This window comes from Apteryx mantelli, chromosome 3 (assembly GCF_036417845.1).
Source record: "Apteryx mantelli isolate bAptMan1 chromosome 3, bAptMan1.hap1, whole genome shotgun sequence".
Lineage (NCBI taxonomy): Eukaryota > Metazoa > Chordata > Aves > Apterygiformes > Apterygidae > Apteryx > Apteryx mantelli.
This window is the reverse complement of record NC_089980.1, coordinates 71,839,404-71,867,096: the sequence shown is the minus strand read 5'-3', so window position 1 is coordinate 71,867,096 and position 27,693 is coordinate 71,839,404. Positions and strand designations below refer to the sequence as shown.

Here is a 27,693-nt window from a genome sequence, read left to right as displayed (position 1 = left end):
AAAAAATCCCAACAGGAAAAAAATGGAATATTGCAATCTTTTCTTAAAATCTGGTGACTTTTCAAAACCTTCTTTAGGTTCCCAAATGCAACAGTCATGTTCAGTAATAGGCTGAACTGTGGCTTTCAGTCTGACATGAACAGTCTTTGACTTCTAAAACAAACCTGCAGAAAAGATGTTTGCTCCTAATGAAAGTATATATTTTTGATTTAACTTCTTGTAGTGGCAATTTAGTAATAAAGAAAAATACCTACAAATATTTTAAATACTAAAGATAAAATGAGGGAAACAAGAAAATCTGTACCTGGCATAGGACTTACTGCACAAGGGAGCCACATACTCAGACTTTTTCAGCTTTGGTCTTCCAAAGCCTTGCTGCTTTCTTCACAGCATGCTTAGATGTAAATATGAAAAAGTCCTGAGTTTTTTGTCTTTTTGCAGCCTAAATTGTGTTCTTCTTTCAATTTTCATCCTCAACAGGAAAAAAAAGGGCTTTCTTTAGGGTATATTCAGTGAGTCCCTTCTCTTCCCCTGAATGCTTTTGTTGCATTAGGAAATAAGGCAGAAGTTTTCTGAAATTGGGCTGCATTCCAGTAGATTTTTACACAGTTTTGACCTTCTAATTGCTTTTCCATTTTAATAATCTTTTCTGACTTTAATTTAGATATTAAATGACTTTCAGATAACATTCTCTTGATGTATATGAACTGTCTTATGAGCCTGGTAGATGAACAGAGTGTAAAAAATTGCATACAGCTCTTTAATTTTCCTGTGAAGAATGTCATGTTTCGTAACCTTTTATAGGTATCTTTTTGCTAGATAGTTTTGCTAAGGGCAGCAGTAACAGTGACCATAGAATAGACACCATTAAATATTGGTATTTGCTCACATTTACTCCACACTGATATAGATCCAAACATTCTCTTTTGTTTTGTCCTTAAAAAAAGGAAATAACACTGGAATTTATTCTCAGACAGTACTATGTGGCAATTACAGTTGGAGAGAAAACTGGAAAAAAAAAATCCTCAGAATGTTCCTACTTCATTTCCAGTTTTTTTGAAATATTGTCTTTATTTTTCTGACCAGTTCTATTTATAACTGTAGTTTTTATGTCAAAACAGACCATAAAACCAAAGAGCAGTATCTTGCCCTTGGTTTCACCCGTAGATGATTAGCTACATCAACTCTTACGAACTTTTAATAACAAGAACTGACGTCAGAAACTCACCAGAATGGTCTACTCTTCAGTGTGAATACATTTTGTATGATATTTTCCATACAAATATGTTATTCTTAAAGAAGGGTGTCTATAAGCAACTGAACTAAAAATCTGAAAAGGGAAAATTTTTCCATAAAAGGCCACTTGAATTCCTCGTAATGAATTATAATGATCAGTGTCAGACTCTGTCTTTCTGCTGATCCCAGCAGTTATAATACTTACAGCACAATGTTTTCAAGAGTCATGGGAAGGAAGTGAGAGGTGTAGCAGCTATAAACTAAGTATACCCAGTAAACATGAACCTTAACATCAGGGTTATAGCGGTGTTGCCAAAATGTTTTTGAGTTTTACTTGACTGATTACCAAGAAACTGTGTTGCGTTCATTAAAAAGGAGTTTGCTGTAACTTATACCTCTTCCTTCTCTCTCACTTAGGATCTTCAGGGAACAGTTACACAAATAGACTCACAGAATACCAAGGTCCTCACCTTTATCACTTACATAGGCTGTGGGATATCTGCCATATTTTCAGCTGCAACTCTTCTGACATACATTGCATTCGAGTAAGTATTAGTTCAAAACATCACAAAAGAAATACCTTTATATGATGAATAAAATAAATTAGCCATATGGTTGGTGTGTTTTCGTCTAGGAAGGCAAATCTGTATTTAAACAAAAATAATGAGAGTAGAATTTTTTTTCAAGGAGATGCAAGTTCAGACTCCCTCCTCCTGTTTTTGCTGTGTTGTGCTGCTCAGACTGAGCAACAGGGCTGATGTGTCCCAAAATTTTCTCCTCTGGGAGTACTGTATCCTCTAGATTCTAGATTCTAAGCAGGTGTGTATTTTAAAATCCACAACCAGGCTTTTCAGGCTTTTTGAAAAAAAAAAAAAAAAGCCTGCCTGTTGGAGAATAATAAGTCCTGAATATAAAAGAAAAATTCCGACTAGAAAAATTACATGCTGGAACCCTTTGGGAGGAAGTGGAGAAGAGAAATAAAATGAAGCTAAACTGTCAAGTGTTACAACAATTTTAAAAAGCAATTCTACTGAAATGTCAGGGTGACTCAAGGGAATGCAAAAGTTATGAAATGATACAATTCTGTGAACAGTGAAAAGAGAAAATGAAGTCATATCAACAGCTGACCACAGAGGAACCATTCTGCCTATAACAGGACAGGACAGGACAGAGTAGCTGCTAAAGAAGGAGATTTTGCTGGGGGAAAAAAGGGGTTTTCTCTGAGATGTTCAAAAATAGTTTTAAATATTTCTAATTATTGCATTCCTATTGCATTACCTATGGTATAATGTGGTGGTCTGAAGTTGGCAGAAGTTGTTGGTTTGCCTCTCAGTGCATACATTTCAATGTCTCTCAGTTAAAAAAAATTAAAATAATTTGATTTTCAGTCTTCTCAAGATCCCATAAAAGAAAAACAAAACAGAAAATAGCAACATGCACCGGACAGTATCTTCTGAAAAACAAGCAAAGATTGATAGATAAAATAACCAGAGATGAGCTTCTGGCCAGCAGTATACTTTGAAAGTGTTTTCTTTTATTTTGCTTCAGTTTTCATTTAAAATAAAAAACACTTTTTTTATATTTAATTTGAAAGGTTCTTAATAACAAATCAGTAGCTAAAATATTGCAGCAATTAGATAGCTCATTAACAACTCAAAGAAGTGCTGGCTCTTTGCCAGCACATGTAGCAGAAGCTTTCAGCAATATCACACAGAGGTATACCTCACTATGCCTTATTGCCACAATAGCATATTGGCACAAGGAGGTCACTGTGCTTTTATTTACTTTGTAAACTGGTAAACTTAGCTTCTGTAAGCAGTTCAGGCAATTGAAGACGATTAATCATATGAACGTGTATTTCTCTCACTAGGAAGCTGAGAAGAGATTATCCGTCAAAAATCCTGATGAATTTGAGCACAGCCTTGCTCTTTCTTAACCTGATCTTCTTGCTTGATGGTTGGATTGCATCATTTGACATAGATGGCCTCTGCATAGCAATTGCCTCCCTTTTGCACTTTTTTCTTCTGGCCACCTTTACATGGATGGGACTAGAAGCTGTTCACATGTACATTGCTCTTGTAAAAGTATTCAACACCTACATACGGCGATATATACTGAAGTTTTGCATCATTGGCTGGGGTGAGTTCAGCAGGTGCAATATTTACATAGCATATATTTGAAATGATGCTGTATAGAAGAGCTCTATCATAGATGCAGAGAAGAATCAAAGCCAGGTAAAGTTTCCTTCCCCACCTTGGTAGAGGAGCACCATAAATACTGAATATAGCTGAGACCATAGTTCCGTTGTCTAATTTTGTGCAAATATCCTGTAGCTGCTGTTTGCTGCCCGCAGGAACTTGCAGTCTGAGGAGGACCAGAGGGACCAGATAAACTGGTCTCACATTCCAGACAGGCCAGGATGGGAGAGAAGAAACATTACTGTCATATCAAAGACAGAGAACTGTGGCAGTTCTCTTACAACAGTAGTAGTAACTCCTGCAGTTACTATAGGGATCTTTGCATTAACTTTCAAAAAGCTTTGGGTCAAGCCTGAAGTTTCTTGCCAAAAAACATAAAACCTATGGCAGGATCAGAAACAACCAAAACGTCCTGAGCTTCAGCACAGTGTTTAAACCACAGAGATATCCTTCCTGCCTTAATCAGTGTACATTCTAGTGTTGAAATGGAAAATGTAGTGCTGAAAAATAACTGTGAGGCTCAGGCAGCAAGGCTTTTATTCTTCATTTTTTCTATATCAGGAATCTGTGCCTTCTGCCTGAATGCACATATTGTGTTTGAAATAAGTCAACACAATACAAAACCATTAATCTCATGACTAGAGCAGTGACCTCAGTCCAGCTGATAATTGATGTCTTTCCATTGGCAACTAGCATCCCCTTTGGCAACCTCAGCAAAGGACAAGGACTGAGTGGTAGGAAAAGCAAATTAACCTCTTCCCTTTTGAATCTCTTGTCATAGCAAGGATAAGACATGTAAATAGGGCATGCCAGGAAATGTACCTTTATTCTGTGTGAGCTGTACCTCTGTGTACATGGTTCTCTAGTTTTTTGTTATTTTCCCCAAATGTTCCCTTCATTTTGTTATTAAAAATGCATATAGTTTACTTCATTTTTGGTACACATTTAAGTGAAGGATATGCAATGCTATAGAAGAAAAGAAGACATTTACATTTGTGAAAAAATAGAGCAGAAATTGCAGGTTCAAGTTCATGTTCCACTGGTGCCTAGTTAAGTGCCATCAGAATCTCTGAAAAAAATCACTCCAACTTAAAATTGTCTCATCTTTTTAATCATTTGTTGTTCTTTTTCTCACTTTCTTATAAGTACCTGTGTGCAAATGCAAATTTAACTTTGGGTAATTAAGGGAGAATATTTTACTCTAGTAAAATATAATTTAGTATATTTTACACTTAAGTATATTTACTTACTTTATTTAGTATGACACTTTAGTATCACCTATTAAAATAGGATAGTAACATTTTCTGCCTTAAAGAATATTATAAGACTTATTCACTAATGCTTATAAAGTACTTTGAAAGTTTTATACATTTGTACTTTTTGAAAAAATCATTTATTTCCTTCTACTTCCTTACGCAGTTTTCTGATGTAGAGCTACCTCAGGATACTCTGTACTAAAGCGATACTGATGGAAACATCAATAATTCAGCTTTACGTGGTGATTTTGAAGGTTTAGGGGTTTTGAAAGCAAACTACAAGCTTTCTTGTGTTACAGGTTTGCCAGCTCTAGTGATAGCAATTGTTTTAGCAAGTGCGAATGCAAATGCAAGTCATGTTTATGGCAAGGAATTATATGGCAAAGATGCTAATGGGCAAGGAGGAGATGATTTGTGAGTATTTCTTTTAATCTCTTATAATTTAGCATTTACATTCTGCAAGAAATTTAGCATTTGTCAGATTGCTTTGAAAAGGCATAGGTGTATAAAACAAGCAAAGTGGACGTGGTTGTCTTCTAAATTATTTGTATCTGAAATGCAAAGAAGGCTATGAGAAAAATTGGAGGCAAGTCTGCATTACCGAATGCCGTGGAAAAACACACCTCTGACAAAAGAATAATCCATAAATTTTGTTTCACAAAAACAAAAATGCCAGTTTTGATTTATCTTAAATGAAAGCTATATATTCTAGGTGATGGCAAGAAAGAAGTAGTATAAAAATAGTTTCCTTTGTAAATAAAATAGCCTCTTGTCAAGTAAGTCATTAGCTTTCTCTATTCTTATCTAGATGTCCAAATAATAATCTCCAAACCTCCAAATTTTTATATGACTGTTTGTTATCTCATTTTCTGTGCCTTGCCTGGCAAAGCTTCATGATGATAAATATGTCATTGTGTATTTTTATTACAGTACCATGGTAAGCATTCAAGCCATTTACTGCTGGAGGAATGAGCTGGATATCTCAAATGGCTGGCTGTCATATGGCTAGCTGAAAGGACTACCCATTCAGCTTCTTCCTTGGAGCTGTTTGAGTTCTCATCGAACAGCTCAAGTGGCAGAAACTTGAGATCTTGGCACTGAAGATCCAAGTTTGCCTCTGAACTGTGTATGTAGCCCATTCAGTAGCCTATGGCTCATGCTATTGCAAGTGGTGAAGCTACTCATATTGAGTCTGAACATTTCATGATGGGTTTGCAGTTCCCATGGCTTGCATCTGAGGTCAGCTTTTCTATCTAATTAGTTTTAAAGTAAAATGAGATACAAGATACTAAAATGGCCCATAATGTCTTAAAGATGCTCGTGGGCTTCATCCTATTCACAAATATAAAATGGTTAAAGGTTTTGTTTAAAATTGCAGCTCTGCAGCAGTGGAATCTGATATAGACTTATTTTCCTTGTAGTCATATAAATAACTGAAGCAAAGGATTGTTCGTGTTATCTAAAAATGATCATATTTTGGTATTTTTTACAGCTGCTGGATCAAGAATAAAGTTGTCTTTTATGTGACTTGTGCTGGTTACTTTAGCATCGTGTTTCTGATGAACATTGCCATGTTTGTTGTGGTAATGGTGCAGATCTGTGGGAGGAATGGGAAAAGAACTAATCGGACCCTAAAGGAAGAGATCCTGAGGAATCTCCGTAGTGTTGTCAGCCTGACCTTCCTCTTGGGCATGACATGGGGCTTTGCCTTTTTTGCCTGGGGTCCCTTAACTCTCCCTTTCCTGTACCTCTTCTCAATTTTCAATTCATTGCAAGGTAAGTTGAATTTCTGTTCTATGAACAAACAATATTTACGCTGTTGCTGTTTTGCGAGAAATTATGTCCACTGACTTGACTAGGGAACTCAAATCCAAGTTCTCTGTATCTTCCCTTGATACTAAGACATCTAAAGTTTCCCTTTATGTGAAATAATGGTACCTACCTCACATGTTTTGAATGTCTTGGTTAAATTAATTAATGTTTCAAGGTCTTTCCAATAAAATGCCCCGTATTATAAATAGTGCTATTCATATCTAACAGTCTGCAGTGATCTCTGTTGACATAGATGCTGTATGACCTTCAACATTTCCTTTCACTGATTATAACAAATATAGGAAGCCTCTTTCCTTAATTTATTCCTGTAGCAAACCTGTAAAGCTCATAACTATTTTCTTAACACATAAAGAGCTCATAAAATAAATTTCAGTCCTGTTTTAGTGTGGAGAGATAGCACAGGGATATGTGATATGCTTTGGTTCTTTAAGAAAAATCCAATGACTGTTGCAGTCTGCTTATTTCTGTTTCCTTTACTAAAGTTTTGGATATTTTAATTTTCCAAAATAGTTCATCCTTCAGTTGTGAAAAATGCTGCAAATTATAATCAGACAGTTATAAACTACAAAATTATATAGCTGACATTTAACAGAATTTCATCTCAGAGCTGATTTGCATATGTATCAAATGACATAAGAATCTCCACCTCCCCTTGGCCTATCCACTAGTGAAAACAACTAAAAACAAAACAAAAAACAAAACCCAAGAAAGTCATTGGAGGAGCATGTGTTATGGCACACACGTATTGAGATAAAAAAGATCTGCCTAGGGTCAGCAAAATATCTTTCCTTAATGGAAAAAGTACTTACTGTTACACTGCATGGATTTCTATCTGTTACAGTTGAGATATATTTACTGCTCTAAAAGATTTATTGAGCTTTCGTGGAAAGAGAATAATGTCGCGGTTTTTGGGTTGTTTCAGGTTCAACATAGAATGCTAGGCAAAATGGCAAAAATTGTTCGGATGTGGTGTTCTTACTAAAGGCTTTTTTTCCAAAGGACAGATTCTGATACTCCCTAGGAGCATAATGAAGTATTTGCTGTAATGTGTCAGTGTGAGATATTCAGAACGGCCTAGAGAGATTAGAAGTATGGGAAGAACATGGAAAGAGATTAAAACTCTGAAAAGCATGCCAGGGATCAAATTCAGCAAGTACTCTTTAATTAGAATTTCCAGTGCAATCATTTAAGCTTGTTTGTGCAGAGCACGCACACAGTTGAGCGCCAGTGCTTAAGTCTCTATGGGGTAATAGCATTATTATATGGAAAATGAATATTTGGAAAGAGCTAAGTTAGAAAATGAAACCAAAACACCTTGAAGATTGAATGCAAAAAGAAGATGAATGATGAGCTTGCAGTATGTTGTGGCAGCAAAGATGGCACAGCAGACCTACAGGCACGGAAAGACAACAGTCCTTTATCTGATAATGCTTACTGCTGTGTCAGAAAGAGCTGGGAAAAGCTAAAGAAACTCGGGGAGGGGTGTGTTTAAAATCTAATATAACTGGTGCACATACATCTAGCAGTAGGGATGGAATGGGGCAAAGAAAAATTGAGAATGTGTATCAGGAAGTTTTTCCTAGCTGTAGAAAGTAGTTCAGTGTGGCAAGTCTTTCATGGGAATTAGGATGAGCTTAATTAGTGGAACTGTTAAAACTATAAAAGACAAAACTTCAGAATTCCCTGAAAAGCTGCTTCCTGCTTTGAGAGGCAAATATAATAAGGCACATCTGGCAATTTCCATGAGCTTTGGATCATATCCTCAATAAATATGGCTATTCTATCTCTCAGGTTCCTGAAAGCTGCACTAATGTTTTAAGCAATACCAGCAGCCTCCAACAACCTAGTTTTCTATGTGTTGGCATGCAGCAGTGAAAAAGTAGGTTGCAGTAACTACTGGTGTTACTGTACTTTGCTTTTTCATCTACATAGGAAACGATTTTTCTCTCTTTGATGCTCAAGAGTAAAAAATCTGGGAACATCTCTTTTTTGGCTGCTCATTTTATATATATGCCTGGGCAAGCCAAATACTTTTAAGTCAGAGCCAAGCTAGAGCCAAGCCTAGGCTCTGATTTGGCTCTGGGAAACAAAACCAAAGCTGTATTGCTAAAGAACATTGTAAACTTAATGAATAATGAAATACATATAAAAAAAAAATGCAGACACCAAGCCCAGACAGGGCAAAGACAAAGTATTTAATGTGCTACATTTGTTTTTGTATTACTATAGACATGCGCATTTTCTCTTTTTTACAGTTCAGAATGTTCCAAACTTTTACCACAATTTAATTAAGCATCAATTTAGTAAGTTTGTAGCAGTGCAAAAGTACTAAGAGATACTGTGGAGGACAAACAACTGCGTAACTTTAAGCATGTAAGAGCTGCTAGTGATTACATTGGAATTACTCTGTGCTTATAATGAAGCACACACAGAAATATTTTACTAAATGGAAACACATTAACCAGAATTCAGGAGAGCTTGCTGTAGTTCCAAGTAAAATTTACAGTTCATTATAGGATGCATTAAGATACGTTCACCTTTCCTAAATTGTGCTTCTCAATTTTTTCCTATCAGCTCTTGAAAAATTTGCAAATATTGTGTTTCATGACATAAATATTTATTACCAAAAGGTACCAAAATCAGCTGTTTTGGTTCTCTGACCTCAGTGGGCTCAGCCTGGCCTGAGTGCTGTAAGGAGATACCAGTCCTGTTCCCTGGCAAGCATTCATGCAAAATTACACCTCAGGGCTTTGGAGGATGGAGGATAATTTTATGATTTAGATCCGTATTTTCTAAGCTTGACCCTGCCCTTGTGTTCCACCAGCTGAAACACGGCGGGCATTGGCATATGGACCTGTATGTGATTAGAGCAGAGGAACGAGCTTAGAGAACATCACTAAACCATGTTTGCCCCCATTATGTAGCATTTATTCCCTTTTAAGATGTAATCATGAGGGATTTGGCTTTAAGATTTTTCCATCAGGTGTTCAGCCTCGGCTTGGCTGTCTCCCAGTGAATAAAAGTAAGTAAAACAAGAGCAGGCCAAGCCAGAGAAAGATAAAAGATTGCAGTGCTGGTGCCTGCCTGGGAAGAGCCAAGAGCATATTGTATTTCAAACTTCTATATTTAGCTTTAAAGTTTCTCTGAAGAGTGATGAAATCATACCATACACCCAGCTGAAACCTTGTTTGCTACATGATAGATGCCCGTTTTCTGTCTTGAAAATAAAGATTATACATTTGCCAGCAAAAAATGAAATCTACACAAACATTCTTAAGCACATTTATTGCAATTGCATGTACAAACCAGGTAATTTTCTTCAGAAATAAATAGCTGGACACCTAATTCGTACTTCTGAACATTCACTTACCATTTTCATAATCATTTCGAGTGCATGCATGTGATGCACGTAAATCCAAATGCTCTTTTTCTGTGCACCCATTTAGTGCCCATTTCAAGCCTTCAGGTTTTAAAAAAATATAGCACAGTTCTGTAGATGTGGAACAGGAGGACTTAAAATTATCATCTTTTTATGAAGTAGTATCTGTATTTAGCTTTGTAGTCTGGCTCTTGCAGGCCTTTTGGTTGCAAAACTTTCATTTAGTTCAAAGACAAAACCTTCTAATTATTTTCATCTAAGCCAAAAAATAATTAAAAGATCCACACTGAGCTAGATCTAAATCAGCAATGTCAATGAAAGGGGCTCTGTTCTCTCCCTTCCAATATCCCAGACACATGTATAGCAGCTAGAGGATGGGATAGCTTTAATTAACTTTAGTACGTATTAAATGAGGTGTGCAGATAGATGACAATAAGAGGACTGGAACATGATTTTCCTTTGGTTTTCCTTTATAGCATTTTGTTAGCAGATTTCATTTTAGTTGATCTGTTTATCTATTTATAAATATATGCTTTATTTGCTATTTATTTGCTTTCGTTGCAGGTTTATTTATATTTGTTTTCCATTGTGCTATGAAAGAAAACGTGCAGAAACAATGGAGGAGACATCTCTGCTGTGGCAGATTCCGACTGGCAGACAATTCAGGTAAAAACAGTTCATGGCTCCACTCCTTAGATGCTGGAATAGTCTGGAAAAGTCCAGTGTGCTATTTTATTCCTAATGTAACACAACTTAAGGCAGAGATGTGGAAAAGCAGAGTATTAACAGGCTATCACTTCACTTTATTAATAACAATTGCCAAGGGACCTTTCAGATATCACTTCATAAAAAGTCTCAAGTCCTCACTTTAAGTTTTCCACTGAAGGCAGCTGGTAAATTTTGTAGTGCTATGAGCATGGTTTTGGAAGGCCCTGCAGACTCCCTGCAAAAACAAAAGAATGTTAAATCAAGTCCCAAAGGTTCAAATTCCGTGATTCAAAGTCAATCTTATTCCCTTTCTCCCACATTACATTATGTTGACTAACTTGTGGACTATTAGGTTGAAGTAGGAGTGGTTCTTAAAGGGCAGATAGAAATGCTCTGGGGTCTTTTGCCTTTATCTTCACCTTTTCAAACTATTCTGTCCTTCATCATGTAGTTCTGAGAGAGCATTAGGGACATGAAAACATATTAAATTCCTTTAGCAGAAGCCTAGTTAGGTTCCTGAATTGGTGTCCATCTTTATGACTCTCAGAGTGCAGGGAGAGCGCTGCTACAACTGTCCTTTGCAGCAAAAAAGCAGTTGCTTTGGACACTTTTATAGACTCCTGTACCTTTGGCCATCTCAGATAGCGTTAGGCTCCTGTGTTTAGGCACATGAATCCTGCTTTACTATGTGACGTGAAGATCTTGGAATATAAATTCTTGCTCATATAGTTATTGCTCATTGACCAGGGTTCGTATCTATAGTTGATATAAAGTAGCATAACCTCATTGACTATTGAGGTAGACTGGTCTACCTTAGATAGTAACAGTGCTCCAAGTACTTTCTGTGTCCTTTCTCTGTTGGCTTCCAAGGGCTGTTTCAAGGTTTTAAGTAACTGCTTTCCATGAAGAATTCTGTTTTCTCTTCTTTTGTTTTGTTTTTACAGTGCTAGTAAGGGAATGCATTCTCACTGTAAACTATGAAACATTTATGCTTTCACTTTATACTAAGAAATCCTGACTTGTGATCTCAAAGAGTTAATGTAAATTAGGGAAAAAAAAGTCATTCTGATCAGGCATCCACATTATTGCATACATTCAGTTTCCATGCGGTACATGCTGTAACTCCTGGACTGGAAAACACAGATGGATAAAATTATTTTCAGTTTTTTATGCTGCTGTTGGGCAGCCTGTGGGGATGATAGAAATAAAAACCTGAAGCATTCAAGTATTTCAATGATGTTAGTTAATGTGCTATCATTACACCTAATGCTAACTGGCCCACCACCACCAGCTGGTTTTATTCTAAATGAACCTCAAACCATTAGCAGACAGAAGAGTGCAGTATAAGTAAAATGTGATCTTAAATCCTTCTCTGTCTGAAATGAACTTTAGAGCATGTTATGATAAAGCAAAGAAATAGCCATACCAAAACTCTACAACACTGTCATAGCTAGATCAGAGAAATAGTAACCTATATCCTATTGCAGTGTTTCAGGATAAAATCCTTGTCTTCATATAAACCAAGACTTAAGTGGCCCATGTATCTTCTCTGCATTTTGTGAATTTCATTGCAGTACAATAAATTAGAACGGTAACAGCAACAGTAGGACTAATGTGTGAAACTGCCTGTACTGACCTGCAAGTATATGTTGCTGAAATAGTTGGATACATTTATTTTGCATGATACTGGTATTGGGACATTTGTGGTGAATTTTTCAGTGTCAGTTTTCCCCCAAAGATTTACTGGTATTAGTTATTTAACTTAATTTTGGAAGTTGTTTCAGTGTAAGAGTCTATTGTGATAATGGTTCTGACAAAACTCTTCAAATATGAACTACTGAATAAATATTATTATTCATTATTATTAGTAATGCACCAAAATTCTAAACCCTGTAGCAACAAGTGCAAATCCAGTAATATGTAGGAGCTCTACAGCAACAGATCAAGCCCTCAAATGGTAAGGCCTCTGTAAATGCTCCTATCCAACCCTTTGGATTTCTCTGGTCAGATGATGAAACTTTGCATCCTTATACAGCTGCAGATCTTCACCACTATCCTGCTTCCTGGAGAGCTGGGTCTTACCTACAGTTCTGCCATCCAACCAAATGATTGTTAAAATGTTAGAAATAGAGCCACCAATTTTAACTACTCTGGTAAGCAGCAAAGTAAATCAAGTTGGATTTGTAAATCAAGTAAACCAAGTAAATCAAGTTTGGTTTCTTAAGAAACCAAAAGGTTCTCTGACAGGAAACAAACAAATCATTTGTTATAAGCAACATTAAGAAATGCATCTGATACTTGGAATGTTCATAATTTAAAAAAATTTTGGCATTTAGTAACTACAGTAATTAATTACTTAAAACTTTTCAATCATTTTTAGATTGGAGCAAGACAGCAACCAACATTATAAAGAAGAGTTCTGATAATCTTGGGAAATCCTTATCCTCTAGTTCCATCGGCTCCAATTCAACCTACTTAACATCCAAATCAAAATCTACCACAAATACATATCTGAAACGAAACAGCCATACAGGTGAGTTAGTTATAGTATGACACAGTGCATTTTTGAATACTTACTTTGATGTTAAATGTACATTAGTGACCCAAAGGTTAACATGAGAAAATTTCACTAATTTGCCTATGCAATTTGCCTATTCAGTATTTTTTAAATATGTTATTGTTTACTAAGGATCTCAACCTAATATACAGTGCATCCAATGTATAATTCTGATCTGTGTATGTTCCTGTCCTATAAAAGTATGTGTAATAAAAGAAAACCTTACTTCTTCTATGGCACTTTCACCTCTTTGGTTAGAAGAAAAGTTTTATCCCACTGTAAACACATAGAAACCAAAGCACAGAGAGATGGCATTTCTTGCCCAAGGTGGCATGAAAGCTTGCAGCACAGTTGGAAATAGAAATCAAGTCTTCTGAATCCAAATCCACACTCAGCAAAACTGCTTCCATTTAACTGTAACACATTTATGGGGGAGAGACAAATGGGAGCTACCTGCAAATTAATACTGTGTTCCTCGAGTATATGCTGTTTTTCCCTGCTACAAATAGTGTGCCATATTTACTGTGTATCTTTTTGGATGTCAGTGGTGTAATAAAAGGCATCATGTGTATTTCACTCACACCAAATAAAAATATGCTTATTTTAAGAACACTTTAAAAGTACACAAAAACAGGAACTGACATGCTTTGCAAGTCTGTTTACTTATGGCTGAGATAATATTTCAGAAAAGCATTTAAATAGCTTATGAAGTAGTGTTTGGATCTTTTGCTACTAGGTTTTTGTTAACTCATGTTTTCATGAGTATCATAGTGTATAGTCACGTAACGTATTATCACAGGATTATTTTCTGAAACAAAATGGAAATAATATTTGCACACATCCCTAACACAAAGAGGTGTACTTGCTTGCTTTAAAATGTTTGTTAGACTTACTGTTTTAAATATGAAATATATGAATTTATGGAAGGAAAGTTCCATTATTTATTAAAATTAAATTATTTTCAGAAATCCCCAAGGTCTCATTTCTGATGCTTCAGTCTCTTTAGATTCCAGGAAGTGTCTTCCTGTTTTTATTGCTGTTCATTACCTGGTTCACTTAGGCACACAATAATTTTTCTGTCTAGAATTCCCATTTTTTTGAGAAATATATGGTTATTTTCTTTGGCTGTAACCACTAACTAATATTCGGGGCCTCCGTTAGCATCCTCCTGTGCATCAGGATTTCAAGAGTGTAAATCTTTTTTGCTTATAGAGAATGTACATGAAGTACATTTGCCCTGAATACAATGAAAATCAGTATGTCAGAAATTCTCCGGCGTACCACTTCACCGATCTTTATGCCTAGGGAGTTTCCTCTCAGGATTCCCAGCCAGGGCTGCTCTCGGCTGGCTTCTGCCTCTCCCCCGTGCTTGTCCCTGCTGCCATCTCAGTTTTGATGTGCCACATGGCTCCAGGTGCCCTAAGTAAGCGGTCTTCAGCTCTCTCTCTTGTAAAAGGACATTTCTATCAGCAGTCTTCCACAAACAGCATGTGTAATATTTCAGCACTCACAGTACTACTATTAATTTAATAGCAATTTAAAAATTAATTTAATATGTAATTAATGTAATAGATTACATACCTCTACTGTCCCTTTAAAAATGCCAGATGAGATAGCTGAGAGCATCATGCAGTTTACTCTGTGGAACATTCCCAGTTCTGTGTATGGAACAGCGGACAGAAAATTCCCATTCATACTGGTGGCAGCTAAATATTTACATCCTTGACATTGTGACTAAAGATAAAAATGTGCTTAAATGTTTTGTTGGACTCCAATTCTGATTTTGAATCCAGCTAAACTTCTCATTGTGATGTCTTAGCTGAAGTATAGGCAAATAATGTAATAGCTACATGTCTTGGCAGCTCTTGTTAAAACAGTTATAATGTGTTCCCTGGAACTGACACAGGCATTCATGTGTTTGTGGTATAGATAATGTCTTCTAAGGCCATTTCCTCATCAGTGGTGGAACATTACAGGTAAAGTGAGAATCGCTTTTGTTGAATGCATGGTTTGAACTGGGTGGAGGGATGCCATTTGCATGATGTCCTAATTGACACAAAGGACTTTGCTAATCAGGAACACTGCTTGTTTCTCACTGTTACCTCTTGCGTCACTGGTGCTGAGTCTGCACTTCAAAGGATAAGCATGCTTCAAACTCTGGTTGCCTGCACTCTGCATGGGGCATAAAGCATTGGAAAGATATCATTTTAGGAAACAGACCATATCCTGATGTTAATGCCCATATAAAGTAATCTAGGGAGAAGAGACTAAACTGAAACACCCATACATAAACGTATTAAAAAGCAAAAATCAATCTATCTGATTGATTCCTAGAAAGACTTTGAATATTTAAGGAGCTACTACAGAAATTTGAAGATATTGTTTTTCTGTTTGGTCTATGGCCATTATGGAATTTAGTCCTCTAGCCATTAGTTTTTCATGTCCAATCACAGCCAAATTGAATCTGAATGACAAACTATGTATTTCTGAAAGCCGTGCTGTGAACTACTGGTTGAATGTAGAATGCACTAACTGAGACGCTTGTTGTGGACAGAAGAAATCACTTTGACATCTTATGGCACTGCTGTCTATAAGACTGACACAAACTTATTGTAGGTAGTAGTTAAATATATATAACACTTTTATACATTGGAAATTAGTTTTATTTCTGCACAGAATTTGGTAATACAACTCCCATTTACTTCAGTGACACTACAATTCTAACCTTGTGCTCTGGTCTGAAACCCATTGAGCTAAAAAAAAACAAGAGGGCTCCACTGGTTTCAAAGGATTTACATAGTTCCTGTGCATGCAAATTTCATAGATGTTATTTAGCAATGTAATGATATCATGTGAAAAGAAGTGAGGCATTTCAAAAATCTGTCCTGAAGACTAAGAATTAGCTTTTCACCTTTGTAATAAGATATTCAATATGTAGAAAAATATATACTCAAAATATGATACCATTGGCTAGTAAATACATGCATTTGAAAGGTACAGAGTACCCAGCAGTTTGATATTGGACATGGAGTTACTTGCTGCGATTCATGGACATTCTTGCGTGCTTTAAAAAAAATCATTCTGATATGTCTTAACATGCCTGTTTCTTGTTTCATGGGTGAAGCTGTTTTGATTTCTCACTCTGCAATCCATTCCTCCTTCATGCAACATTTTATACCTCAGATCTCTTGTATGGCTTGATATCATGATTTTGGGAGGGCGGGAGGGGAGACGGGAATTGCTTTTATGTTTAGTTTTAATTAATAATTCATTTCTATTAGAAACAAGTTTTGTATGAAATCATGTATGAAATAATATGCTAATTCTTTAAATGATCCAAGAAATTTTCGACAGTGATTTTGCCAAATTCTATTTAAATAGTCATCAGAAATGCCACTCGTAGAAAACATCACTTCATAGAATCCTCCCTCTTACTGTCAAAGCTTGCGATGGTCCAAGCCTTGCTTGGGTTGCAAGAATTAATTCCACCTTCACTCACTGCAGTGGAAACGATAAGAAGGCTCGTCAAGACAATATAGTAGAGAAAAAGGGATGCACACTTTCTCATTGCTCGCTACGTGAGCTCTACCTACTGACCGGTCTGAGAACAACAGTCCTGTCAGCCTCTGCAGCAGACCTTCCCAGCTCAGTCTGAGAAGGAGATTTTTTCTGGAGGGCATATGAAAAAGACTGCAAGGCTCAGGCTTATTGGTGTGCCAGCGTTCGTGAGACATCCTTAAGAGTTGCCCTGAGTAACTTCAAGGGTAGGAGGCAGGTCACATGATTTGAGACTTTTACTGTAGGAAGCAGGATACCCTAGTCTATTTTTATAGTTAGTGGAGGAAAACAGGCAAGCATAAGATATGATTCATCAGGCATAACATGGGTGTCTGAAAGAGGATTTGACAAATGCACTCTAGAAATGCCTGCTTTTCTCCATGAGCTCTGAAGGGAGCCTAGACTGCTAACTAACAGTAGAAGCAAAATACTTTCTTCTTATGCCTAGACCCTGAAAGGTATCTGGTTCATCTCTGTAAAGGGGAGATAAAAGTCTAACAAGGTTTATTGCATGATCTTTTTGATGATGTCGAGTGTGCCTATCGGAAGTGCCCTGGGCAACATCAGAAACATGAAGGACCGTATCTTTTCAATAACTAAAAGAGAAAATTTTAAGACTAAATTGTCTTACTTCTTTTTCTCTTCAGTTTCATCCTTGGTTTATAGTATATGAATTCTGAAACAATGACAGTTTTCCACATTTCATTCCCATAGTTGCTCAGCCTGTGTTCTCCACATTGTGGAAATGGCAAAGTATAAAGTTTAGGGCAGTTTTAATTCTGGTTATCTGATTTAGGATGCAAGTCATTTTTTGCTACATTCTGTGATTATTGCTGTGCTTAGATTATAAATTTCACAGTGAAATAATTACATTTGTTTGCTATCGTTTTCCATTACTCTATTATGTGGAGATGTTATTTAGCAGATGTTATGGAAGTCACTCCTATTCCAGTGATACTGAAATGTTTTTAATTTGTAAGATTCAAAGCATGAACAGTAAATCAATATATTAATGTGCAGTAGGAGTCAGTTACATTTTAGGCAAAAGAATAGAGGGGATAAACTCAAGAGAGACCTGAGCAGGGACTAAAATTCTAGCCATTTAGGTTAGAATATGTTGAATTTATGTAAAAGCTGGATTCTGAAAAGAATTTAGAAAAAATAACACCAAGCCAAAGAGTGGTTTTCTGGCTTTCAGGGCAGTAATTTCATTCAACAGTAATGATAACTGAAAGCATATCTGTGTGGGAGAGACACACCTCTTAAACTATGAGTTCGCTTAAGAAGTCTTAACCTCTTGTTGTTGCTTTTTCCTCTTCCTAGAAAATATTTTTGTTGACAAGCCATCTTCAAAATTTACCCAAGAGAATGGAGAACAGACTTCAATCATCCCTGTCCATCAGGTTATTGACAAGGTCAAGGGATACTGCAGTGCTCACTCTGACAACTTCTATAAAAATATCATCATGTCTGACACATTCAGCCACAGCACAAAGTTCTAATTGGGCTTCTGATTTTTTGAACCAAAGCAAGACAACAAATCTGCATGGATTTGAGAATAATGAAGGAGAGGTTCATCTGTCATATAATGTGACCTGTTTAGTTATTTTTCCCAGTTTATAATGTTATCCTATTAACAGCTTCCATCTGAGGACCAATTTCGCTACCCGTTTACTATTTGGAAAAAGACAATTTTCCACCATGATACTGAGCTGTTTTGAAATGAGTGCCAGCCAACGTGATGCCTGGACAGCTAATTGCAATCCTGTGTAAATATTTTTAAGACTGAAGAAGAGCCACAAGCCTAACTCGAAATTATATAGTCCAAACAGAAGCATGTCTTGACTCTGGGAGAAAATAGCAGACATCCTGCAGTACAGCCAAGCTCTTTCTGATCAGTTCACTGATGGTCTTTTTGAAGAAAATGGATTTTCCCTACTGCACTTGTTAAAATTCTTGCTTCTTGACTGTCCAGTGCTGCCTGTTCTTTTTTGTAAGTGAATAAAACCCTAACACCAGTGTTAAAGGGTTATTTTAAACAAATTTTGACTAAACAGACCTAATCATGCAAATCTTGCTTACTGAAACTGTATGTGCTGTAAATTCAGGCTGTTTTGTATTCATGTGCATAGATGTGCTAGCTAAGAAGGATGTGCAGGTTGCTAATAACTCTTTTGCAAATTTTAAGCCCATCCATATGTATGAGAACAGTGGTGGGTGTCATTTGGATTGGTGCAGAACAAGCAAACAGGTAAATCCAAAGTTTACAAATGTCATGTTTCAACATCCATTGATCAGTATGTGTGAAAGGTGGCATCTCCCTTTGCAACACTAATGATACAGTGTCTGTGCCAATGTGTGCAATCCTGTGTTTAATGCTCCTTTTCACTAAATGAAATAGAAGACATGCACCTATATATAGATATATAAATATACACCTAAATCTCTCTCCACACATATTTTTATAATAATGCACATGGTAAATATTACAGAGGAAACCACAATGTGTAGCACAGACAATCTAAGAAATGGTGCTAAAAATGACCCTATTACATACAAGATGGACACTTTGTAAGCCCATAGGTGCATTTGTCACTTTCTGTATGTCCAGTATGTTGTACGCGTAGCCACCGCCCTCGAATGGCATTGCAACATGAGAAAATCTGGGGATTGCAGTACGTTTCCTGGTAATGAATAAATGACATCTTTCTTGGCCCTTCCAGTATCAATATTACCATCTCTCTCCTGCCCCCCATTGACTGACTAGATCAAGACTGTTGAAGGCAGTGTCAAACAGTGTTCAGGCAACATTAATGAACTTTGCTTTACTATACTGTGCGCGTAACTGCACGGAGTTTCGTGTGTGTGCAGAGAGCAGACAAGAATATAAAATGCTTGCTTGTTTTGATATCTATAAGTTTATGACACATTAGCACACAACCATGTCTGCCAAAAGTGCATCTCTCATGTAGTATGTCTCGGCACATGCCAGGCTTTATAGAAATTTTAACTGCACATGTCAATGAAAGCATGAGCCGAAAAATCAAAGGTATTTTCAAATATTTTTTTTAGCGAATTATGTCTCCTAATGGAAATTTTCATCTTTCAAAAAAGCCATTTTTCACCAAAGTATTTTTAGCCAAATATTTGATTAGTTGTATTCGGAAGGTGGCCAGAAAGTTGTGCTGTGAGATTTTCAGTTGCCAAGCAGGTGGATGTTCAGTGATTCAGGATGTGGGTTTGTGCCTTTCTCTGCTCTTTGCATGCGCTTTTGTGTGCAGAGATCATTTAATGCTGTGACCGCACAAATGGAGTGTTTTCCCTGGCTACAAACACCTTGTTTGCTGAAGGAGAGGAGTATGTTCTAATTGTATTCCGTCCAGAAACACTGCTGTTGCTACAAATACCTTTAATGAAACCTCAGTCTCTTAACTGCAAATACTTACATGATGGTATGAATGAAAGTCAACCCTATTTACTTCAAATGCAATTATTAACAGGGGTGAATGTTGTCAGATGTCTTTAATAAGGGAAAAAAATTAGGGAGAAATTATGTACCAGCATTTACTGAATTTAATATTTTATCATCCCACTTGCTTAACTACTGTAGATAATAGTGTTCACATAGCAGCTTACTGTGAGATTTCTACCTGATTAAGGTGTTTAGAAATGAAGAGAAGGAAAAACCAAACATTCCTGAAAAATGAGGAATTAATAAAACATAATAAATCAGTAAATATAAATAAAAAGCAAACATAGCATCTTGACTGAAGCAAGGCTGTTAGCTAACTATCAGTTTAATGTACAGCTTCCTATATTTTTGCTGAATTAAAATTTTTTCTTTTTTTTACTACCATGTAGTAATCTTAAACTGTCTATGTCAGTTAGATGCTCTTGAATGCTCTCAGTTCTCCAATGTAAAGCTTCCACTTTGTAGTTGACATGCTGTAACCTCCCTTGTATATATTTATTTATTTGTGAGGTTAAATATGTCGAAATATATTTAGCTCTATAATGTCTGTTCTTGTTACTTTAAAAGTAGCTTCTCCATCATAGAAGAAGAGGGAAAGAGTAATTTCTTATATATGCTTTTTCCAAACACTTGTGAAACAATTTACTGTAGTTCTTTTACAAGTATGAGGAAACATGTCAGTGTAATTTGTAATACTAGTCAGTGGAATATAGTGTAACAGATTTAAAGATGGACTAAAGTGGAAAGAAGCATTTTCAAATAAACATTCTTGATGTTAGCGTTCCAAATAATTAAAGTCTTTTAATAGTGAATGGTTGATTTTTTTTCTTTTTTAGTGTTCTATGGCAAAAATTACTTAGTGGAACTCTGGAAAATAGTCTTGTGTTTATTAAATATGTGAGACAGGTATGTGTGTAGCCAAAATGTTGGAAATAAATGTGCAAGACTTAACTCCATCTCATCAGAGGAATTCATTTTGCAGAGTATACTTTACCCTTTTGTGATTATCTCAATGCCAGATCTAGTGATCTGAAAGTTATGCAAGTTCATTTATTTTTGCTAACAGTTATATCATAACACTGAAAGGAAAATAATGGCAGCAGAATAACAGACAATATGCTGGAATGTTATTTGAAAAGTAATACAAATTGATAATGTAAAACTCAGGATTTATTTCTATTCATATGTTTTTTTCCAGCTGAATTTAGTCCCTCATTATCAACAGCAGGATAACTTCTAATCATACTTTGACTGATCACTATTCAAATATTTTAGTCAGCCAATTACTTGACTAAATATACGCACTAATGTACAAACATCAAATATAATACATTACTGGCCTACCTTTAAATGTTTGCCTTTAAAGAGCATGGAAATCTGCTGAAATGCACCAGATCTGCTTACCTATCTTTAAGCCTCATTATAGAAAATGCACAAAATACGAAGATTTAGTGGTAATATTTTTAGAAAGCGATCAAAACAGAGCATGTAATAAGAGGTATTTATTAATGAGGATGCTGGGTGTGTCTCTGGACTGTATGTCCATACAGACAGGAAAGGCTACTCTTGGGCTTTATGCCTTGAACTGTGTGGGAGGACCCTCCTGAGGGAAGGAGCCCAGTTTTTTCAAGTAGGATCTTGGCAAATACTGAACTTGTAAGGAGTTTTGCAGCCTTTGAGGGCGGATTTATTTTTCTCCTCATTTCATCACTTTTAAATATCAAGAACAATTTTATTTTAATCCTCTACTGTTAACAGCTTCCTACTGTAACTGATTGAGTTACATAAAATGCCACTTCATTTTATTACTTTTGAAAGGCTGATCTATAATCAGAAATCTATGCAACCACCAGAATAGCTCCAAAGTTATGGGGCAGCAGTGTATCATTCATGGAGCCATCACAGAAAGTTGTTATATATTTATGGTTTATAAATATGTATCAGTATTATATGGATCAGTAAATTAGGCAAAGGGCTTAGAAGTTAAGGTCAGGAAACTCAACCATGCCAATCAGTTTGTGGAGCAGTCCAGTACTACAGCTGCTGGTGTGCTGGATGGCCTCCCACTTCACCCTCCCCTTAGCCAGTTTTGGCCACTCGCTGCATTTAATTTGCAGAGCTCCTGGCTATGCATTGGCACCCCCATGCACAGGACAATCATTTTCTGCAGTACTAGGGAAAGGGCTGCTGCCGAGGTCTTCTCTGCACTTTCTCACGCTTTCGTCAGCATTTCTGGCCCCGTCCCGCTGACTGGTGATGGAGGGAGGCCACTGGAGAGCAGACAGCCAGGGCTTTCTGTGCGCCTATGAATCAAAACTAATATTTTTGACTCTCCAGATTTAAGCTGAAGATCTACCACAGTTCTTCAAGGCAGCAGCTCCAGCACTTCCATGCTCGGAGGCTAACCTAACCATAATATTTGTGCAGTGCAGGAAGACCCTAATGCTCCCCACAATGAAAAATGAGTCTGAGGTGGTTCAAGTACCACACCGGAAATAGCTACATAAATCTCATGGAGACCTTTTCTAGAAAGCTAGCACTTCCTGAAATATGTCTGCTTGCTCAAATCCAATACTGCTATAGTTCTTAGATTAAGTAAAGACTTGGTACTCCTGAGGTATACACTTTGTGGTAATGTCCGTATGGATTATATAACCGCAACTGTCTGACAGAGATTTTAATGATACAGCTTTCAGGAGTGTTGGATGACCTACCCTGTGAAAGAGATGCCAGCTTGAATCTTCAGCATGTTCCAGAAAACCAAAGACTCCTGGCTTCTCTAATACATTGGGGACTTTGTATCCAGACTATTCTAGTAAGAGGTCTCAAAAATACAGCTTTAAATAGAGAAGAATCCTCAAAAGCGCCGGACTGTATTCCATAGGTGAAGAGTAGGAGAAAGAGTAAATACTGATAAATTTGGTCCAGTGTTTGAGCACTTGCGCAGTCTTTGCACCCCAAGGCTATCGCTTGAGCTGGTTTTGCAGCTCACAGCGCCGTGTCCCCACACAGAGGCGCTCTGCCTCTTCCATCCTGCGCTTTCCCTGCCTTCAGACGCCGCTGAGCTGGGCTCGGGAAAGCTTCATGCTCTGGCATCACCCCTGCCTTTCCCTTTTGGGGAGCCTGAGGAAGTGGGGGGAGCAGGACATAGCAGGGGAGCGCATTCTGCCCTGCCTGGTGATCGGTGGGCTCTCACTACCCTATCCTGTGGCATTTCATAGCCTTTCTGTTCGAAATGCAGTAAAAGTAACGATATTACACATTGTCACAATTCCACTCTGGTTTTCTTTTCCATTCGCCAGGCACTCATTTTTTTTCCAGCAGAGGGCAGTGGCTTATTGCTAGACATAAAGCTGTTAAAATCAAGTGAAAAATGCAACAAGATTCTTCCATATATCAGCACCGGTGCAGAGATAAGTAGGAGAGTTCATATCAGGTTTGTCTATTATTTAGTAATCTCTTACATCACAGGATAAAGCAAACGCTCTGTGCTAGAAGAAGTAAGGAGAGAGCTGTCTGCCTACATTTGGGCATATTTAGGGGAGAGAGTAACACAGAGTCTCTTTTTCTGGTTGCTACATTTTCTCCTTTTTTGCTCTGAGGGGATGTAATGGAATTAGCAACCACTACATTGCTGTCAGCTGAGCAAATAGAACCAGCTCACCAGTTCACTCGCACACTGGTTTATGCCAGTACTGGCCAAATGATTTGATTTACTGCGCTGCCATCCTGTGATTCAGAAATTCACCATATGCATAATTGTCCAGGGAGAAGAAAAACAACAGCCCTCTGTTGACAGTGGCAGACAGGTCCATTCCTACCTACCACTTTTTTCTTTAACACTGGGACAGAGCTGCAACCAGTCAGGCCCTCCAGTCCACGTACTCTTTCCCAGTCTCATGTATCACCAGGTCAGCTCAGAGCAAGTCGCAGGGCTGCTCAATTACGCACTCAGCTGCATGCCAGCCGCTGAGACTGCCCCGTCATGGGGCAGGACTGATCAGAAAGCTTCTCATTAGCAAATGGCACTGTGTTGCAATTAAAATGTCTCCTTGGCAATTCTGGTGAGATCTTCAAGGGAAACAATTCTGAAACTGTATGAATCAAAATGGAGTCATCATTTTCAAGTTTCTGGTTTCCTTTCCATTTGCTTACTTTTGTCATTTTATTACAACCTAATTTAAAAAAAAAAAAAAGAATGAGACCTGGGCCTCATTCATGAACTTGTTATACACTTTGGAATGGTAAAGCCATTCTTTACCTGGAAAAACAGTAGTACAGCTAGCCTGCTTTTCCAGACTTCCTAGTGACAGATGGTGCTATTCAAGTCTGTCAGGATACTGACAGCAAAAGTATATCATATCGTACTGTTCTGCCCTTTTTACTAAACTCACTTGAATAAGGGACCAGGGGTGTTTCAGGGAGCTGAGAGGCTGGATTTTCTCCTCCCCCTCCTGAGCTGACCTCATTTTGCCGAAGAGGGAGCGAGAGGAACAAGTGGATATTGCAGTGCAAGGTGCCACAGGGACCCATTCCTCTCCTCTCCCTTCCCTTCCCTACACTCCTCTGGGGTATGGACTTCCTGATCACAGCACACCTCATCCATGCATGTCCTGGGAGTCCCCCACACATGCACCAGCTCTTCTCTGGCACCATGCTAAGGAAAGAGGGGTGGTCTAGGGCATATGGACATGCCCTGCATTAGCCTCTCCTGCTTTTCAGAGAAAGCATGTGGGAACAGCTATCCTGGCTGTGGGAAGCAAAATTGGGAAGGGAGGCCCAGGAACAGTCAGGGTTTGGTGTACAGAGAGGGGCCATGTGTACTGAGTGAATCACAGAGAAAGGCAAAAGACTTGTATTACAGACATCATGAAACACCTGTGGTGTTGGTGCACATTGAGAGTCACAGCACAACCATGTTACCAGTATATTGCCTCTCATCAAAGTTGCACAAGCATGGCTGTGCATGAGAAGGAAGGAGCCAGAATGAGTTCCCAGCCATTTCTCTGAGCTTCCTAGATCCCCTACAAGTAATGCTCATTTCCCCAGAAAAGGAGATGGGCCAGCATGTTTCTCATTCTTGCTGCAAAGAAGATCATTGTCTCATTGCTCAGAACTATTCATTTTCTAGAAATACCCAAGGCACAGGCCAAACTGGCCATTGTACAGATACTGACAGTGCTCCCAAGATCATGGAGCTGTAGTCTAAAGATTAAGACTGTAGGAGAGCTAAAGAAAGGAGGGAGTCCATGGGAAGCCCAGCACCGGAAAAGCTTGGCAGGGGCACCAGAGGACAGGGTCTGGAGTATTGCTGTTTCCTGTGCAGACAGGGAACAACTTGAAGAGCTCTCAGAGGAGTTTTGTGAATGTCTGCGACATTTTGGTGTGGGGCAGGCCTCGGCTGAGCTCTCCAGGCAGCATAGGAAGGCAGCTCCAGGGATCATGAAGTTCCAGCTAGCTGACTGGACTGGTATAGTCTAGGTATAGTCTAGAGGTGATGATAACTGCAGAGAAGGAATTGAAGTAGTCAGGTTAATCCCTTTTGTAAGCTAGCAGGATGTATTTAGAGACAGATCTAAAATAGGATTTAGGCAGACGAAATCTTAAAATTACGGTCCAAGCCACCCCTCACCTCCCAAACTCCTGCTCTAGCTGTGTGACAGCTCTTACTGGAGGTGAGGAACTCACATTTATTTTAGCCACATTAGACTGCAGAGAAACTGAGATCAGGTCTGTCAGTTTCCAGCTGATGACTCTAAGGTTTAAACTGTGGAGGTACTTCACGGGGTTTCCAAAGAAATGAATGAGCCTACTCAAGCCCTGCACCTCACAGCTCAATATTGTTATACCAGCTTCAGATAAAGGCACAGTAAAATAAGCCTGTGGCCTGGTGCTTCTGAGGTGGCTGAGCAGAATGAAGAGGAAAGCTGAAGGCACATTTCATTGCAGAAATATCAGCCCAAAAAGATTAGCATAGGCAGAAGAAGCCTGCCCCTGTGAGTTTAACTGTCAGATTCTGTTGCTGGGTAACAGCCAGATAAATTTAACTAATCCCATTCTTTTATTCTTCTTGTTTATTTTTAATGCCTCCTTGAAAATGGGTCTTTCTTATTCAGCCTGCTGTTTTCACCCAAGCTGATGTGCACTGTGGCTCAGCAAATAAGCAAGCCTCTGACCATAATGTATCCTGCTGGATGCTATATACGATGTTTTCTATATTCAAGCAAAGAGATTGTCTGACCACAATCAGACTGGACATTGATTGGAGACTAGTGTAAGGATAGTCTACAAATTGGCTCCTGAACAAGGCAAAGGTGAAGCATTCGTCCTGGTGAAGTGCTGGAAGATTTTCAGGACACCGGGGGAACCTCCATCACTGGAGGTGTCTAAGAATAGGTTGAACCTGGGCTTTTGAAACCCACTCATGTGGGTACCTCATCATCAACAGCAACAGCAGTATCAAGTGCCACGCAGAGAAGGCTTCCTGCCCTGTGCTGCTCATTGAATTTAATTAAATTTAATTTAATATGAAGTCTTTGCCTATTGTTACTAACACACTGCACAACATGAGGAGGAAGGTACTCCTACAATAAATTCTTATCAACACCTTATCTCCATGTCTTCTTCTCCCTTCTAGAGTCTCAAATCCAAAACCTTTGCCCATAACATCTGCCTCTTTCACCAAACAGCTTCCTCATTGACACAAGGCTCCCTGTCTTGATACCGCATTTTTACTCAAACCTGTTTGACTCTGATGTTGATTTAAAGCAGAGATGGCAGCAGCAACGGCAGCAGCTCCCAGCTTTTGAGCATGCTGCTGCAATGCAGCTGATTAGCGATAACTTGCTGTGTATCAGCACTCGTGGCTCCTGTGGCGACATGCACTGGAGGAGTCAGCTGCAGGTACTATTGCTACCTGCACTTCTACCACTCAGCACTGGTTCCTCAGAAGTGGATTGCAAACCCCTGGTTTATATATATGCATGTCAGGGTTGATTTTGACATGGCTAAATTTGTCTTAAAACCAGGAGAACAAAATGACCTCTTGAGAACCCTTCTAGTCCCATTTCCATTTTTATTATTATTTTACTGATATTACCATGCTTTTAGAAGGGTTGCCATTTCCAGTAGGCTAGGGTGGGTTATTTACATTAGAATCTAGGGCTTCTGACCAGCACCTTTATGGACTGGTTCAAAATTGTGCAAGATTTCATGTTTTTGTTTCTCTCTTTTGCCTTTGTGCTAAATTTATGTGGTTGCTTGTGTGAAGCTGCTACTGGTGACCTTACCCATGAACATGCTGGCCTGCACCTTCTTTGAATCTGCCAGCTAAAAGTGACAGGCCCTTAATCTCTCAGTTAGAAGAAATCCATCTGCTACTGAGGATGCTGCAAAAGACATTTCAGTGTTTTCTTTAAGTGAGGCTGAAAAAAGAACGTGAGAAAGAAGCTTTGGGGATAATGTTAACATGAAGAGGTTTGACTCAAAGTGTTGAC

At 38.0% G+C, this 27,693-nt stretch overlaps 1 protein-coding gene across 5 annotated transcripts in view; it reads left to right on the top strand.

Annotated features, from left to right (window-relative positions):
* Window positions 1-21,148, top strand: part of ADGRG6 (adhesion G protein-coupled receptor G6) — a 119,878-nt gene extending 98,730 nt beyond the window's left edge. For 2 of the 5 annotated variants that reach the window (XM_067293636.1, XM_067293637.1), the window contains exons 18-24: window positions 1,654-1,781; window positions 3,107-3,375; window positions 4,990-5,104; window positions 6,183-6,466; window positions 10,467-10,568; window positions 12,991-13,143; window positions 18,049-21,148. In XM_067293636.1, coding sequence (XP_067149737.1) covers window positions 1,654-1,781; window positions 3,107-3,375; window positions 4,990-5,104; window positions 6,183-6,466; window positions 10,467-10,568; window positions 12,991-13,143; window positions 18,049-18,227 — 1,230 coding nt within the window. In that variant the 3' untranslated portion in view covers window positions 18,228-21,148. Of the gene's footprint in view, window positions 1-1,653; window positions 1,782-3,106; window positions 3,376-4,989; window positions 5,105-5,620; window positions 6,467-10,466; window positions 10,569-12,990; window positions 13,144-15,096; window positions 15,144-18,048 lie in introns of those variants that run through there. The other 3 variants (XM_067293638.1, XM_067293639.1, XM_067293640.1) reach the window with 3 other exon arrangements.
* The last annotated feature ends 6,545 nt before the right edge of the window (window positions 21,149-27,693 follow it).